General features: G+C 36.5%; 1 protein-coding gene and 1 pseudogene across 3 annotated transcripts in view; both read left to right on the forward strand.

The window, feature by feature from the left end:
* The window catches only part of ACER3 (alkaline ceramidase 3), a 161,240-nt gene that overhangs the window by 119,838 nt on the left and 22,432 nt on the right, over nt 1-18,970 (forward strand). For all 3 annotated transcript variants that reach the window (XM_028115953.2, XM_088017444.1, XM_028115955.2), the window contains one exon: nt 5,165-5,223. In XM_028115953.2, coding sequence (XP_027971754.1) covers nt 5,165-5,223 — 59 coding nt within the window. The remainder of the gene's footprint in view (nt 1-5,164; nt 5,224-18,970) is intronic.
* Nucleotides 12,575-13,783, forward strand: LOC114218717 (transmembrane emp24 domain-containing protein 10 pseudogene; annotated as a pseudogene).

Below are 18,970 nucleotides of genomic sequence, written 5' to 3' on the forward strand. Positions count from 1 at the left end.
GTTTATTTACTTGACAGAGACACAGAGAGAGAGGGAACACAAGCAGGGGGAGTGAGAGAGGGAGAAGCAGGCTTCCTGGGGAGCAGGGAGCCCGGTGAGGACTCAATCCCAGGACCCTGGGACCATGACCCGAGCCAAAGGCAGACACCTAACAACTGAGCCACCCAAGCGCCCCACCATCTTCATTTTATAGGTGAGATAATTGAGAGTCAGAAAGGTTAAATAATTTGTCCAGTGTTTCTCACCTAGTCACTAGCAGTGCTGAAAATTGAACCCAGGTCTTTTTTATTCCAAAGCCCATATTCCTTCTTTTTTTTTTTTAAGATTTATTTTATTTTATTTATTTGACAGAGAGAGAGACAGAGACAGCAAGAGAGGAAACACAAGCAGGGGGAGTAGGAGAGGGAGAAGCAGGCTTCCCGTGGAGCAGGGAGCCCGATGCGGGGCTCGATCCCAGGACCCTGGGATCATGACCTGAGCCGAAGGCAGATGCTTAACGACTTGAGCCACCCAGGCGCCCTAGCCCATATTCCTTCTATGATATGATGATGCCCCTGTAGCAGATTACTTTGGAATTTAATTTATTATCAGAATGAAAATATTTTTAGGTGAAAATTATAAGGAGCAAAAAAGTATGTATTCTATTATCTTTTATTTTAAAAATGACTAATACTAGAATATGCATAGAAAAAAGTTGTGAAGGTCATGTGGCTACCTCTAGCTGCAAGAGAGACTGAGAAATCAAGCTTTTATAGCTGGACATATTGTTGGCCAAATAAAATCAGTCTTCTATTAAGACAAAAAAAAATGAGAGATTGGATACTGAGTGAGTCACTAGCAGGGTCTGCCACAGATCCTAGGAGAGAATCAGAATGTATGGGGTGGAGGTACTTGTGGAAAGAAGAAAATTAATTTGGAAAAGCCTCAGTGCACTGCCAGAGAGTATAGGTTCAAACTTATCCATTATTTGATGTGTTTAACATACTCCTTGAACAATCCATTCCCCTTGACTTCTGTATAGTGATGATTCCTAAATCTCATTTTTTCAGTTTAGATTTTTTCTTCTAAGATTTAGACCCAGATATCTAACATCTGTTCTCAGAGATATCTGCATGGCTATCTCACTGACACCTCAAACTCCGAACATATCTAGAAATGAAATCACCATTTTTCTCTCCAGTATTTCTTCTCTTTCTTATTCCCTAACCCAAGGAACAATTTCACCATGTACCTAACTGCTAAAGTCGTAAACCAGGCCATTGTTGACTTTCCCAACTCTTCCTAACTGCCATATCAAATTATTATCAGTCCAAGCCCTAAATAGCTCTCTAATCTGTTTCTCTCTATTCCCACTGATATTACCCTGGTTCAGGCCCCATTACCTAGGTTACCTGTCATTAGTTGGTTTCCCATTGGTCTTGACTCCCTCTAATTCATTCTCCACCCAGCAAGAGAGGGACACGAGTGATCATGTTGCACTATCACTGAAACTTCCATTGACTTCCCTTTTTTATAAGGTAAATTTCAACTCAACATGACCTGAAAAGCCAGACTTGACCTCTGATTTTACCTTTCTGACTTCATTTTTCCCACTCTTGCCTCCAACAATATATTCTAGACATACTTTCTTTTTTCCTATAAGCAATGCCAGTTACTTTCTTCCAGCTCCAATCGCTCTCTCTCTCTCTTTTTTCTTTTTTTTTTTTGAGAGAGAGACAAAGTACATGTGCATGGGGTGGGGAGGGGCAGAGGGAGAGAGAGAATCTCAAGCAGTTTTCACACCCAGAGCACACCCTGACACAAGGGCTTGATCTCAAGACACAAGATCATGACCTGAGCTGAAATCAACAAGAGTCCAATACTTAATTGACTCAGCTACCCAGGCGCCCCTTTTCTAGCTTCTCTTAATAATATTTCAGTGATTCTTGGGTACCTGGGTGGCTCAGTCGGTTAAGCGACTGCCTTCAGCTCAGGTCACAATCCTGGAGTCCCTGGATCGAGTCCCGCATCGGGCTCCCTGCTCAGCAGGGAGTCTGCTTCTCCCTCTGACCCTCTTTGCTCTCATGCTCTCTGTCTCTCATTCTCTCTCTCTCAAATAAATAAATAAAATCTTTAAAAAAAATATTTCAGTGATTCTTAATGATGTTTCTAGTAATGCTTCAATTATAAAATTAAAAATCATATCCTCCATAAAAGTCTTTCCAATCTGCATAAGTCTAGGTGGCTTTCGTATATGCTTACAAAGTACCCTGTATAGTCCCTGTCACAGAGTTTATTTTTTTTTTAATTTTTTTTTTAAGATTTTATTTATTTATTTGACACACAGAGATAGAGGGAGAGAGCACAAGCAGGGGGAGCGGCAGGCAGAGGGAGAAGCAGGCTTCCTGCATGAGCAGGGAGCCCGATGTGGGGCTCGATCCCAGGACCCTGGGATCATGACCTGAGCCGAAGGCAGCGGCTTAACCAACTGAGCCACCCAGGCGCCCTGTCACAGAGTTTAAATACTACATTTTCAGTTGCCTGATTACTTACCTCTTTCCACACTAGGTTGTAATTGCTGTGAGGGCAGGGATCATGCCTTCCTTGTTCACCATTAGAGCATCATGGCTGCATCTGTGGATTTAATCTGGCAATCAGCTTCTAATCAGGTTTAATCTAATGCTGTGTTTACTTAGCTCTGTAAAGGGATACATGGTGGAGAATACAGCAGGTATAACATTTTCATCTTATCAGGAGATCCAGAGCTATTTATATGTACAGATTCTTTTGCCCTCTCATCCACATAAGTTATGTTGCCAGGGATGAGAGCTAAGTGTAGTGGAGGTCATTATAACTCACAGAAGCCACAGTCCCTTTTTCCTACTATTCTTTATAATGAGCACCTTTCATACTGTCCTCATGCAGGCCCCAAGCCTCCAACCTAGGTGCAGTCCTTCACAACCAAAGCAGACATAACATTTTCCATTTATCTTAACTCTTGTATTCAAGGCTGGGAGACTGAGGTCATTCTTAACCAGGCCTACATCAAGAATATGTTTGATATTAATCCTTTACTCCACACCATTATATCCTCAGGGTCTAATACAATGCTTAATAAATATTTGTTGGAGTCTACCGTTATAGAGAGACTACAAGTAGTAGGCAGGAGTCATATCAAGGCTTTATAAAAGAGTCCACCTGAAATATAAAGGTATAGAAAGGTTGAAAGTGAAAGTATGGAAAAGCATATATACCATGCAAACACTAAGCATAGTTGTGTTATATGTATATGTGGTATGGTTGTTTTATTACAGAACAAAATAGACTTTAAGGGAAAAGCATTTCTCTTGTTAAGAAGGGTTTACTTCATAGTGTTAAAAATATTTAATTCATCAGAAAATTGTAATAATTTAAAATTTGTATATATCTCTAATACATATAATGTCTCAAATATATAATGCAAAAATTGGCAGAACTAAAAGAAAAGATAGGCAAATCTATAATTTTAGGTGATTTTAATACATACCTCTCAGTAACTGATATAAGATATAAAATATTTAAACAACATGTTTAAGAAACTTGACCCATGGGGGCTCAGCCAGTTGGGCAGCCAACTCTTGATTTTGGCTCAGGTCATGATCTCAGGGTCCTGGGATCCAGCCCCGTGTCGGGCTCCCCACTCAGCAGGGAGTTTGCTTGAGGATTCTGTCCCTCCCTCTCCCTCTACCCGCCTCCCCGCTCATGCACTCTCTCTCTCTCCCTGACATTAATTAATTAACTAATTAAAAAGAAACTTGACCCATAAGCCAAATGTAAAATACCGCATCCAACAATTGCAGAAGCACATTGTTTTCAAACCCTTAGAGAACATTTACAAAAATTGACCATACACTTACCCACGTAGCATCTTAAATTTCAAAGGATTAGAATCAGAATATAATTTCTAACTATAATGCAATTATGTTAAATATAAGTAATATAATTAGTAATATAGTATATAGTAATATAGTATATAGTAATATAATTCTAAATAACACATGGATCAAAGAAATCATAGATACTGGATAATACTTTGAATTGAAAAGTGATGTTGAGCATCTTTTCATGTGTCTGTTGGCCATCTGTATATCTTCTTTGGAGAATTGTCTGTTCATGTCTTATGGGCATTTTTAACTGGATTATTTTTTCAGGTGTTGAATTTTATGGGTTTTTTTTAAGATTTATTTATTTGTTTTAGAGGGAGAGAGAGCATTAGTGGGCGGGACAGAGGGAGAGGGAGAGAGAATCTCAAGCAGTCTCCACTGAGGATGGAGCCCAATTTGGGGCTTGATCTCATGACCCTGAGATCATGACCTGAGCTGAAACCCAGAGGCGGAAGCTTATCCAAATGCACTACCCAGGTGCCCCAAGTTTTATAAGTTCTTTATGTATTTTGGATACTAACCCTATATCAGATAAACAATTCTAAAATTTGTAAGGAACCACAAAAGACCCCGAGTAGCAAAAGCAAACCTTGAAGAAGAAAAGCAAAGCTGGAGGCATCACAATTCCAGACTTCAAGTTATATTACAAAGCTGTAGTAATCAAAACAGTATGGTACTGGCACAAAAATAGACACATAGATCAGCGGGATGGAATAGAAAACCCAGAAATGAACCCACAACCATATGGTCAATTAATCTTTGAAAAAGCAGGAAAGAATTTCTACTGGGAAAAAGACAGTGTCTTCAACACGTGGTGTTGGGGAAACTGGACAGCCATGTGCAAAAGAATAAAACTGGACCACTTTCTTACACCATACACAAAAAATGAATTAAACATGATTAAAGACCTAAATCTGAGACTTGAAACCATAAAAATCCTAGAGGAGAACACAGGCAGTAACCTCTTTGACATTAGCCATAACAACTTCTTTCTAGTTATGTTTCCAGAGGCAAGGAAAACAAAAGCAAAAATAGACTGTTGGGACTTCATCAAAATAAAAAGCTTCTGCACAGTAAAGGAAACAGCAAATCTAAAAGGCAGCCTGTGGATGGGAGAAGATATTTGCAAAAAGTCTGTTTTTTAAAATGTAACAAAAGATAATATTTACATTTTGTTGAGAGGGCTATTTTTGTAGGTAAAATATACTTCCTTTGCCAAAGAATAATGATTTTACTAACTTCATTTTTCCTTTCTTATTCAGGTCATGTATGGAATGTTGGTCTTCACATTAGTACTTCGATCTATTTATATTGTTACATGGTAAGTGGTTTGGATCAACAGTATGATTAGATTACATTCAAGCAATAAATCTATAGCCTAAATTGAAATAACACATAAAACCCAATTCTAGCAGTGATATTGATAGAAAACTTTAGGCCAACATTTATTGTGATATAAGATAATAAATACTAGTTCTTTAAGCAAGGTGTTAATTGGCATCCTGTAAAAACAAAAGTTCCAACATTAATCTGAGGAAAACTGTATGATGGCCTCCTTTTGAATATTTGTAATGTACATTAGTATATTGCCTTGAAATATCCCTATAGTAAAAAATTCTTTTTTTTTTCTCAAACTACTTGACTCAGAACCCTTCTTACAATACACTATTTAAGGAAGACAATGTCAGAATCAGTACTCCAGAGAGATGATTTAGGAAATAGTCATAATCTTTATAGAGTTTATGAAGATTAAATAATAAATATTCATGTGAGTAATTTCCATAGGACCTGACCATACAGCATGTGCTCAATAAATAAATAATATGATTTCTGGGTGTATCCTTTTTTAATTAAGCTTTTCATTTTGAGGTAATTGTAGAAGCACATGTATTATAATAATAGAGATCTTCTATACCCTTTACCAATTTTCTCCACTGATAATGTCTTACAAAACTATAGTACAACATTACAACCAGGATTTGACATTGGCAGAGTCAAGATACAGAACGATTCCATTGGTACAAGCATCCCTGTGTTGTCCTTTTATAGCCATACCCACTTCTCTCCTACCCCATCCTCTCACCACCTATCCTTAATCTCTGGCATTCACTAATCCTTCATTTCTATAATTTTTTTATTTCAAAAATATTATATAAATGGAATCATACAGTATATATAATAACCTTTGGGATTGGCCTTTTGCACTCAGCATAATTTACTGGAGATAAGTTCATGTTGTTGAGTCTGTCGATAGTTCATCCCTTTCTATTGCCGAGAAGTATTCCGTGATATGGATGTACCACAGTTTAACCATTGACCTGTTAAATGACATCCGGATTGATTCTAGTTTTTGACTATAAAGGATAAAGTTGCTGTGAACATTTGTTTATAGGTTTCTGTGTGAATGTAAATTTTCCTTTCTCTGGAATAAATGCCCAGAGTGAAATTGCTAAGTGTATCATGGTTACATGTTTAGTTTTTCTCAGAACTGCCATACTGTTCTCCAAGGTGGTTCTACCATTTTATTTTACATTTCCACCAGCAGTGTATGAGTAACCCAGTTTCTCTGCATTCTTGTCAACATTTCGTGTTATCACTATTTATTTTAGCCATTCTTACAGGTATGCACTAATCTCTCACTGTGGTTTTAATTTTCATTTCCCTAATGTCTAAAGATGAACATATTTTCATGTACTTATTTGCCATCTGTATATCCTCTTTGTTGAAATGATTGTTCGTGTCTTTACCCATTTTCTGATGGTATTCTCTTTTTTTTCAGTTGAGTTTTGAGAGTTCTTTATATATTTTAGATACTAATCCTTCATCAAATATGTAGTTAACAAATATTTTCTCTCTCAGTCTATACCTTGTCTTCTCATACTCTTCAGAGTCTTTCATAGAGCAAAAAAGTTTTTAATTTTGATGAAGTCCAATTTATCAGTTTTCATTTTATGAATCATACTTTGGTGTCAAATATAAGGACTCTCTCCCTAACCCTAGATTTTATCCTTTTTTTTTTTTCTAAAAGTTCTGTATAGTTTTACATTTTACATTTGAGTTCGTGATTTATTTTTAGTTAATTTTCATATAAGGTATAAGGCTTAGGTCAAGGTCCATTTTTTTTTTTTTTTAACCTATGAATGTCCAACTGCCAGGACCACTGGTTGAAAAGGCTATCTGAAATTTCTCCACTGTATTGTTTTCGCTCTTTCCTCAAAAATGATTCATATATATATTTGTGTGGATCTATTTCTGGGTTTTTTATTTTGTTACATTGATCTGTGTCTCTCTCCCTCCAGCAGTGCTACACTCTCTTGATTACTGTAGCTATATATAAAACAACTCTTCAAATCATGTAGACTAATGATTCCTCTCAGTTCTTTTCAAAATTGAAAAAAAGTTAAGTTTAGGTTCATTTGTCTTTCCATATAAATTTTACAATATATATTTAAATATGTGTATATTTAAAATTTTTGTTGGGATTTTGATAGGAATTGTATTAAACCTGCATATCAATTTGCAAAGAATTCACATCTTTACTATGTTGAGTCTTCCAGTCTATAAACACATTTATTTTGTGTTTATTATTTTGTGTCTCTCCATTTATTTTGATCATCTTTGATTTTGTTTGACATTTTGGAGTTTCCATTTCTTGAGCAATTGTAAATGGTATTTTATTTTTAAATTTGGGTGTCCACATGTTCATTACTATTATATAGAAATACAGTTGGTTTTCTTTATGTTTATCTTGTATTCTGCCACCTTGCTGAACTTAATAGTTTTAGAAGACTTTTATAGATTCCTTGAGATTTGCTGCAGATAGGGACAGTTTTTATCATCCTTTCTAATGTATGTGCTTTTGATTTCCATTTTTGCCTTATTATCCTCTCTAGAACTTCCAGGACGATATTGAATAAGAGTGGTGAGAGTAGATATCCTTGCCTTGTTTTCAGATTTAGGGGAAATGTATTAAGTCTTTCACCATTAATTCAAGTGCAGTGTTAGCTGTATGGTTTTTGTAGATGTTCTTTATGAAGTTGAGGAAGTTGTTCAGTTTCGTCAGACATTTCAATATCAGTTGATTTGATCATATGCTTTTTTCTGCAGTCTCTGAGTATGGTGTTATTACACTGATTGATTTTCAAATATTGAACCATCTTTGTATTCTGAATGAACCCCACTTAATCATGGTATAAAATTGTTTTTATATGTTGCCAAATGATACTTGTTAAGGATTTTTACATCTATAATCATGAAGGATATTGGTTTATAGTTTTATTTTTTGTTTCACAGTTCTCGAGGCTAGAAGTCAGAAATCACGGTGTCAGTATGGCCATGATTCCTTTGAAACCTGTAGGGGAATCCATCCTTTACTTCTTAGCTTCTGGTGATTTGCTGGCAATGTTTGGCACTCCTTGACTTTTATCCACATAATTTCCACCTCTGCCTTTGTTATGCCATGGTGTTGTCCTTGTATTTCCGTGTCTTTACATGGTTGTTTTCTTATAAGAACATCAATCATATTGGATTAGGAGCCCACTCTATTCCAGTATAACCTCATCTTAACTAATTATATCTGCAATGACCCTATTTCCAAATAAGGTCACATTCTGAGGTACTGGGACTTAGGACGTCAACATATCCTTTTTGAGGGGAAAAATTTAACCTACAGCAGTGCACCTTGCACCACTTAAAAAATGCATTTTACATGCATTTATAACTACATCAGACAGTATTATGATTTTTGCCCCACCATAAAACGTAATTTAGAAACTCAAAGGGAAAGAAAAATGTATTATATTTATTCATATTTTTACTCTTTTCTCTTTCTTCCTCTCTAACATTCTAAGATTCCTTCTCCTCATATTCTTTCTGTTTAGAAAACTTCCTCAGCCATTCTTTTAGGGTAGATCTGTTGGTATTGTCCTCTAGGTTTTTGTTCATGTGAAAATGTATCTTGATTTCTTCTCTGGTTACAGAATTCTAGGTTGACAATTCTCTTTCAGAACTTGAAAAATGTTGTGCAACTTTCTTCTGGCCTTCAGGTTTTCTGATGAGAGATCCTGTCATTCAAATTTTTTATTTCCTATAGTATAGGAAAGGTGTTGCTTCTCTCTCACTCTTTTCAGGATTTCCCCTTGTCTTTAGTTTTTAAAATTTTGTCTGTGATGTGTCTTCTTGATGTGGATTTCTTTGGGTTAACTTGTTTGAGGTTAGCTCAGCTTCTTGAATCTGTGGGTTTATAGTGTTTTTGTTGTTGTTGTTGTGGGGGGAGGAGTTTTTTTGGCCAAATTTGAATGTTTTCAGGCATTATTTCAAATACTTTTTCAGCCCTCCCTTTCTCTCTCCTTCCAGGACACCAATAACATGAATGCTAGATCTTTTGTTATAGTCCCGCCTTCTTATGAACCAATGAGGAAGGAAGTCTAGACTCCCCACTCAGTCTTTGCAGCATGGATGGGGGTGAGGCTAGAGTTTTTTCTGGGGTGTTTGGCTATAGAATAATAGTTACTATGTAAATTTTCACTCTTGCTAGGCTGCCTCTTTTCTGGTCATTTGGCTAGAGAGAGCAGGCTTTTGTTAGGATTTTTTTTTTTTTTTTTGGTCTGTACCTAGTGGCATTTCTGAATTGCTAGCATCTTCAGTTCCAACTCTGGGATATTTGAGGCAAAAAGAAAACACATGGAACTTATCACTGTAGTGTAACTCAGGTCCCAAAGTCTCTAGCCAGTTGGCCTTCTCTCCACCTTTCAGAGTCGTCTTATGTTTGTTTTTATGTAATATTCAGGATTTTTAATTATACCTAGTAGGGGGAACAGGGAAAAGTGTGTCTGTTTCATCTTCCCAGAAACAGAAGTTCCTAATTTATTCTGCTTTTATAATCTAGGCACCTTAGGGAAGTGTAAAGAAGCATAAAATACAGTTCTTGCCTAAATCAAGTCCAAAAGATAGGATACCAATACTTTTAGAAACACAAATGACAGATCTGTAAAAAGTGTGTAACAGTGGAAGTCCTAGGAGATAAAACATCTTTCTTTTATCTGTCTTGCCACAGCTTCTTTTGGTGATCATTTCATTTAGTATTGTTCATTGTTTACCTATCTGTCTTGTCCATCTAGCTTATGTTTCTTGAAGTTTTCGTTATCATGGTAACCTCTGGAACTCAGAATAGTGCTTATCAGTAAAGATATTTTAAAATCAGATTGAAACTCTAGAACTTGTTTTTTGTTTTTGTTTTTTTACTATGAAAAGATATATCTGAAAATCTCTTTTATAACAAAACATGTAGAAATTGTGGATAAAGCACAACAAACATCCTTTTAAATGCATAGCTGAACTAAAAAAAATGTAAAGAAAATTCTAAAGCATCAAATGCAAAGAAGGAGTTGAAAACTAAACTGACAAATAAGTTCTGAGATCATGAGCAGTTATGAGGCACCTTGTCTTTTAGCATTAGTTTTATGTAGGAAAAATGACTCCCCTCTGAATTTGTAGTCACTGTTCTGCCTTCCCACAGATTTTGGATTCAAATACACATTACCTTTATCGTTTGGGAAACTTCAAGGTGTAAAATTATCTTAAACTGATCCAGCATTCCTAGGGCTCCAGTATATCTGAGAGAAGCAAAAGCAAATTATCTTTAAAGAAATGTAGTTTCATGTAAGCCCCTTAGGATTTGTGCAGATTGGATGGAGATCAAACAAGTGTGCCAATCAATTCCAAAACCAGTCAGGAGAAACACAAATCAGTAGAAATAAACCCCCCAAATCACATGCTGAAATATAAAGTAACTATTTAGGAAATACTTAATGAAATGAAAGAGAAAATGAAAAAGTGACCAAGGAACAGGAGATTATCAAAAGTGAAATTCCAGATTTGAAAAAGAATCAATGAACTTCTAACATTAAAAAAATATTGAAATAAAAAACTGTGGATAAGCTAAAAAGTAGGTTAGACACAGATGAAGATAGAATTAATTAAATTGGAAGACAAGTCTAAAGAAATAAGCCAGAAAGCATTATAGGGAAATAACACTTCTTATTGCAGTTCCAAGGGAAAGAATAGCAAAAAATTGGGACAGAATAGATATTCAAAGAGATAGTAGGTGTAATGTAGATGCTATAAAGCTAAGAGCTGTATTTCCCTTACTTTTGCCAATAAGTTTCCAGATACATTCAGGTTCTGCCAATCACATGTATTCACATAAGACTGAATTCAGAACCAAGTTAAGTGGGGACGAGAAATGGTAGTATGTAAGGCATCCATTTACTAGAGTGGATCTAAGGTATGCATCATGGCTCTGGAAACAAGTGTGATGATAGCTTCCTGATCTATGAATTATAGCTAAGGTTACAATATGATGCTGGGTGCAAGAGTGGTCCAGAGGCTTCCCAATTCTCCGGCTTCCTAGATGTGAAAAAGAAAAAAGTTACTTTGGCAAGATAATTCTGTGGTAGTGTTCATGAGTCATTCCTAGAGAGCCTAATCCTTGCTCATTCATCATTTTGGTTGGAATTGAATATTAAATTCTTTTCTGCTCTAAATAGAGGTATTATTTGCAGTTGAATGTAGAAAAAGCATACTGAAATTGCTGAAATCCAAAGAGAAAGATCTTACAACATCCAGAGATAAAAGATATATTACTAACAAAGGAATAGTCAGCAACAGACTTATCAACAGCAACAATGAAAGCCAAAACACAGTAGACTATTATCTTCAAAATGCTGAGAGAAATTAACCATCAACTTAGAATTGTATACCCAAATATCTTTTAAAAACAGGGACAAGATAAAGACATTTTAAAACAAACTTTAAAAATGGAGAAAGTTTACTAATATACCTGACTAAAAGACTTTCCCTTTAGGAACTACTTTAGCTGGTGGAGAAAAAAATGATAAACCTGTGGGATTATATGAACAAAATATTGTGACTATTTAATATCTATTTTGATATAAATATATATATATATATTTTAAGATTTTACTTATTCATGAGAGGCAGAGGGAGAAGCAGGCTCCCAAGGAGCAGAGAGCCTGATGCCAGACTGGATCCCAGGACCCCGGGATCATGACCTGAGTCGAAGGCAAGACGCTTAACCATCTGAGCCACCCAGGCGCCCTTGATATATTTTTAAATGAAACTAAAGTGGTGGACAAAATAATATGAGATACAAGAGGATAATCTTAGTTACATAGTTAGTTTCTAAGGTCCTTTTTATTTTGGAAGAAGGTACAGACAGTGATTGATTTTAGATTTTACATGTGTGTTTTTGATAACCATGAGAAACAGTAATTGATTTTGTAGTGACTTTCAAAAACATGAGGGAGTAAATGGAATTATATAAACTGAATCCAGGGGTGCCTGGGTGGCTCACTCGTTAAGCATCTGCCTTCGGCTGAGGTCATGATCCCAGATTCCTGGGACCGAGCCCCACATCGGGCTCCCTGCTCAGTGGGAAGCCTGCTTCTCCCTCCCCACTCCCCTGCTTGTGTTCCCTCTCTCGCTGTGTCTCTCTCTGCCAAATAAATAAATAAAATCTTTAAAAATTTTTTAAAAATTAAAAAAATAAATAAACTGAGTCCAAAAGAAATTAGGAAAAGAAGGGTAAAAAGGGAAGCAGAGAGCAGTTCCGGCGCGGTAGAGGCCCGAGGGGGTGAACAGTCTCCGGCACCATGTCTGGTTTGTCTGGCGCACCAGCTCAGCGTGGCCCTTGCCCGTTATCACTGCTGCTTTTACTCCTCCTACTCGGCCCCAGCTTGGTGCACGCCATCTCCTTACGTCCGCCGCTTAACTCCCGCAAGTGCCTCCGCGAGGAGATCCACAAGGACCTACTGGTGACCGGCACGTACGAAATCACCGTGGTACCAGTCTGGGGGCGCTGGCGGCCTGCGAACCCACCGCAAGATCACAGATTTGCTGGTCATATTCTGTACTCCAAGGAAGATGCAACCAAGGGGAAATTTGCCTTTACCACTGAAGATTATGACATGTTTGAAGTGTGTTTTCAGGGCAAGGGAACAGGGCGGATACCTGATCAACTCGTGATTCTAGACATGAAGCATGGAGTGGAGGTGAAAAATTACGAAGAGATTGCCAAGGTTGAGAAGCTCAAATCTTTAGAAGTGGAGCTCCGACGCTTAGAAGACCTTTCAGAATCCATCGTTAATGATTTTGCCTACATGAAGAAGCGAGAGGAGGAGATGCGAGATACCAGTGAGTCAACACTCGGGTCCTGTACTTCAGCATCTTTTCAATGTTCTGCCTCATTGGACTAGCCACCTGGCAGGTCTTCTACCTGCGTCGCTTCTTCAAGGCCAAGAAGTTGAAGGAGTAATAAGGCCCAGTCTCCTCCCACCTTGTATCTCAGCCAGCTGAACATCACTGGGACATGTCTGACCTAAGGCATCCTACTAACAGCACCGTCAAGGCACACTGAAGCTTTCTTGCCAGAACTGATCTCTTTTGGTGTGGGAGGACAGGGGTTACCACCGACACCCAACAAGTCAATGAGGGACTTCTTTTTAACTTGGTAGCATTTGGACTGGTTTTGCAACAATAGGACTATTATTAGAGTCACCTATGACAAAAAATAGGGGTTACCTAGATGATGTCAAAGTCAGCATTTGTACTGGCTTTCCTCCTGTGATCTGTTTGAACCACGTTTTCTTTCCTTTTCCTACTCGCTCACCAGCTTGGGCTTCCACTTTAGTTCCTTTACCAAGGTTTGTATGACCATGTTGAACTTGTTTCATTCTGATTGTCCTCTTTGGATTTCTTTGTGAAAACACACTTCACTTTCTCTTGACCCTTAGCTGAAATGTTTAGATAGCTTCTGGTAATATCCTTTCATAAATTTATGTCTCTTAAAAGGGTGATAGATGGGACACCTCATAGAATTGAGCCTTGAACTGTACATAACTCTTAAAGAGGACTTCATTTTAGAGAATTAACATATTTGTGCTCAACTGCCTGAACCTCTTTTGTGTATTTATGTATGTTTAGTTCTGTGCAGTTTTATCAGGTGTAGATTTGTGTGATCACCACCGCAAGATGCAGAACAGTCTCAATTCTCGTATCCCTGTACTACTACCTTTTTATAACCACAGCCACCTCCCTTCTTTTCCCCAAAGTCCCAATTTCTGGCAACCACTAATCTGTTCTCCATCTCTACTATTGTCATTTCAAGAATGTTTTATAAATGGAATCATATAGTATGTAACCTTTTTTGAGATTGGCTTTTAAAACTCAGCATATTTCCCTCGAAATCCATCCATGTTGTTGCATGTTATCAATAGCTTGCTTTTTTTTTTTTTTGCTCAGTAGTATTTCGTGGTATGGATGTACCACAGTTTTGTTTAACCATTCCCCCATTGAAGGACCTTGGGGTCATTGTCAGTTTTTGGCCGTTTCTACTAAAGCTGCTGTAAACATTGATGTACAGTTTTTACATGAACATAAATTCTCATTACTCTGGGATAAATGCCCAAGACGGCAAATGCTGGGTTGTATGATAAGCACGCGTTTATTTTTGTAAGAAACCGTCCTACTCTTTTCCCGGAGTGACTGCCATTTTACCTTCCCACCAGCAACGTGTGACCAATCCAATTTCTCCGAATCCTCACCAGTATCTGCTATTGTTGTTATTTTTTATTTTAGTCGTTCTCATAGGTGTGTCTAGTAATACCTCATTATGGTTTTAATTTGCATTTTCCTAATGGCAAATGATGCTGAACATCTTTTCATGTGCTTATTTATCATCTATATATATCTTCCTCAATGAAGTATCTATTCCTTTCCTTTTTGCCCACTTTCTAATTAGCTTGTTTTTTCTACTAAGTTTCGAGAGTTCCTTATATATCCTAGATGCAAGTCCTTTGTCAGATATGTGGTTGCTTGAGTTTTTAATATAACTTCTAGCAAGGAAAATATAGGTAAAATTTACCAACTCTTTTTATGTGGCCAGTCACTGACTTAATTCCTGTCCTTTATGTGTTCCATCTAGCAAATTAAGACATAGGGGGTATAAAAAAAAAACACATCTGGGAGAATTATGAATAGAGTAAATACTTGAAAATGAATGTTGCAAAAGCAAAGCCAAGAATTGCTGTGGGAATACAAGGTGCCTAAAGGCCATTAAGTAAGCAAAGGTATGGATACAAATGATTGTGTTTGTGAACAGTTAGGAAAAATACTGTCACTAGAAAATTAGTCCATTTTGCCCAGGAAAGTGGATAGGAGTCTGTCCTTTCTGTAATCTCTTTTAACCCCTGCTGACTGTTACAGGGCTTTGTCTAGTGCAGTGGCAAGAATTACAGAACTTAGGGCATATAGCTTGCAGTTAAGAAGCAGGTGTATTAGAATTAACAGAGAACACTGCTGTGATGACCAGGGTAAAGTACAAAAGAAGAGGGAGTTATGTTGTTAAAATCTCAGGCTCTTCTGTTAATGTTCCGGCTACTCTGAACCCCAAAGCCGTCCCCCCTCCACCCTTGTGTGAATTCTTCTGGTGTGGCAGAGTGGTTCTTTCATTAATTTGTGCAACATTGCCATCTGCTAGTAGGAATTGGTAGGTACGGCTTCTGAGATTCTGGCGACCAAATCCTCAACGTAAGGAGAGTGGATGTTGAGAAAGTCCACCTGTGGTATTACATAGAGTATATGACAGAGGATACATCCCAGTAGGGGAGAGAATAACCAAATTTGTGGGTCAGATCCATTTTTAGGGGTCTAAAGGTCAAATTTTGTTCTGTACCATTAGCCTAATAAGAAACTCATATTTCTGACTGCCTTTCCCCTTTTTCAGAAGCAATGACAGTTCTTAATTTGGTTATATTCTTATGTTTTGACAAAATGGCAAAGAAAAGATAGGAGAGGAGAATATTTTATTTTACTGATTTTTTGTTCCCGAATGTGACTTTGTGAAACTGGGATTTTTTCCATGTCCTTCCCTTTTACTTTCATGCCAAAAATACCAACTCAGACATTTGTGCTTTCGGTTTAAAGTTCATTGATAATTACACCTTGATTTTATCGAAAAAGTAAAAATTATTTGTCTTTGATAGAAGGCTAGTGCAAGAGTAGATCAGCTTTAAAAATGGGAATTTTATCTGCTTTCCTCCATTTTGAGCCTTTTCAACACAGTCTATATAATATAGATAGGAATGATACAGTTTAGGTGCTGTTATATCATTGTCATAAACTCCTGTCATAAGCCATTTTTCTGTTTGTTTAGCGGAAAGAGGCATGTGGGATTTCTACAGATTCACTTGTAAATGTTGGATTGGGGATTTTTGTGTAAATTTTCTCAAATAAATGCTAGCAGAAACCAAAAAAAAAAAAAAAAGCAGAGAGAAGTCAGAACAAATACAAAGCAGAAACTAAAGGGGTAGAAATAATTCAAAACATATCAATAATCACAGTAAATATAAATGGACAAAGCTAAGCAATTAAAAAACAAAAACTCTCAAGCAGGGAAAAGAAATCCAGCTATGTGATATTCATAAAAGGCGTGATTAAAACATAAATACACAGTACATTGCACACCCACCACAAAATATACATAGCTTAAGAGTTGTATCTCTTTTCTCAGCAGGTACCAGTTGTAAATAGGAATGAACTAGGATCCAAAATGTGAAACCAAAAACAAAGCAGCTATGTGTAGTTAGTAATTTCTAGTTTAAATTGTAACTGAACATTGTGGCTTCATATGTGTTATTTTATATTGTACTTTTCCCATCACTGATGGTTTGGACTTTAATAAAAGAAATTCCATTGTTTTTAATATCACAAAATGAGAATATTTCAACAGTTATATTCTAGAAAGCAATATACTAATTGAAGTGAATGCTTGTATATATTAAGATATAGCCTTAACCCTTTGTCTCCATGCCTCACTGTCAAATGATTAAAACTATTATCGTCAGCATGCTGGACCGAGAGGTAAACACTGGAGTGGTGTTAGAGCAGGTACTGATGCTGTCAGTGTTTCACACTATATGTTTATGCTACAAAAGTGCCATATTAGACTCTAGCTAGCTAGTACTGCTGTATTATGTAATCCAAAGAGGGAGACAGGACTTGATTAACTAAATGCTTCTTTAAGATACTGTTACTAGCCTTGGCTTGGATATGTCATGCAGCTTTATGTGGCTATTTTCATTTACTTAGCATTACTTTAATACCTTGAGTGGAGAGCCAGACATTCTCTTCACCTGACTAGCAATGGCCATTTAACTGCAGCAGGAAGAGTTCATTTGTAGGAAAATTGGTCACAACTGGCACTTAAGATCAGTAGAGCTGTTTATACTTGGTGCTTAAGATGCTGTCTGCCGAAAGCTCTGAAAGACTTTAAGATAGAAAGTAATACTACAATACTACTGAGTTTTCGTAGAATTATTACATTTGATAATAAAACCACCTGATTAGTCTCAAAAAATCCACATAAATACACAGTACTTTTAAAAGAAAAGGGTATAAAAACAATATGTGCCATACAAATACTGACTAAAAGAAAGCTGGACTAGCTATTTTAATAACAAAAAAATTAAAGCATTATTTAAAACAAATGTGTTTGCTACATTATTATTAAAAGATTTGATTTACCAGGGGAAAAAAGGCAGTTCTAAACCGTGTATGGAAAATTTTAAGCAAAAATTGACAGAATTACAAAGAGAAGTATATCAATGTTCCATCATGCTGAAATATTTTAACACAGTAACCATATGAACAAGGATATAGACAAAATTTGAATAATACAATAACAAGTTGATATAATATATTTAAGTTAACGAAGCTTGGTCTTCTCAAGCATGCATGGAGTAGTTATTAAATCTACCAGACACTAGTTTTAAAGCAAAGTTCAACAAACTTTAAAGTATAACATGTTCTCCGACTATAGTACAATTAGGTCAAAACAGGATTAGTCAAAATAGCCCATATATTTGGAAACTTAAAACCATACTTGTAAATACAAGTAAGAAAAAGAAAATCACAGTAGAAATAATACTTATAAAGTAATCATAGTGAAAGTACTACAAAGTACTGGTTCTTAGAGGGAAATTTATGCCTTAGATGTTTACATTAGAAGTAGAGAAACTGAAGAATAATGAACTAAGCATACAACTTCAATAATTAGAAAAAGGATCAATAGAATCAGTCCACATAGAAATGAAGAATGGGACTACTAAAGGTCAGACATTAATGAAAAGAAAACATATAATATTGAAGATCAACATCTTCAATCTAATTTTGCTCCCTTCTGAAACCCTACTAAAACTCCAACAAAGGAATTCATTTATAAAGCATAAACCCACAAGAAGACTCAATAAAATTTTAAGAGCTGAAAAATAGATGGATTACTGCTAATCCAAGAAAGCCGAATTTTAAACAAAGAACCTCCAATTTACATCAGAATTTTCTCAAGTATCGAGTATCAAGCATTAACAGCAACAGACAGTTTGGAAAAGCAGATGGAAGAGGGGTCTAAAATAAAGAGGACTGGTTAAAAGCCTTAAGAGGCTGTTAACTGCTTACATCCCCTCACCTACTCCATACCACTGAATAACTGCAGGAGCCTGTATAGGCCTATTCTCTGGTAAGGGTGAACAATGTCTCTAGATTGGGCTTTGCCAGCCACAACTGAGCATGTGAATACCACAGTGAAATCAGAGAAATTGAATGACCTTACGCATTTTGAATGTTGAATGTAAAACCTTCTAAGCAGAAAACTGAGAGAATCTTCTTTTAGGGAATATGAGAAGCCTAAAAGACCTAACAATACTGATTTGGGGGTTCCCTAACAATTGGCCCAGCAAAATAACCCTATAATAAAGGTTACTAGTCAAAGGGCCTCAACCACATGCTTAGAGCTTGTGGTCGGTCACCTTTTTATTTTCCCATTCTTAAGAATGAGGAAACAGTGCCAGACATGATGAATGCATCCAGTATGAAAGAGACCAAAACAAATAAGGGGGAAAAAAAATCAACTTAGAAGAAACAACTTACGCATGAAGAAGAAAACTTCAAAAGTAACAAAACAACAAATATCATTAATCCATTCATATTTCTAG

The sequence above is a fragment of the Eumetopias jubatus genome, unplaced genomic scaffold, assembly GCF_037043125.1.
Source record: "Eumetopias jubatus isolate StellerSeaLion01/CBP00866 unplaced genomic scaffold, mEumJub1_p1.0 scaffold_13, whole genome shotgun sequence".
Taxonomy (NCBI): Eukaryota; Metazoa; Chordata; class Mammalia; order Carnivora; family Otariidae; genus Eumetopias; species Eumetopias jubatus.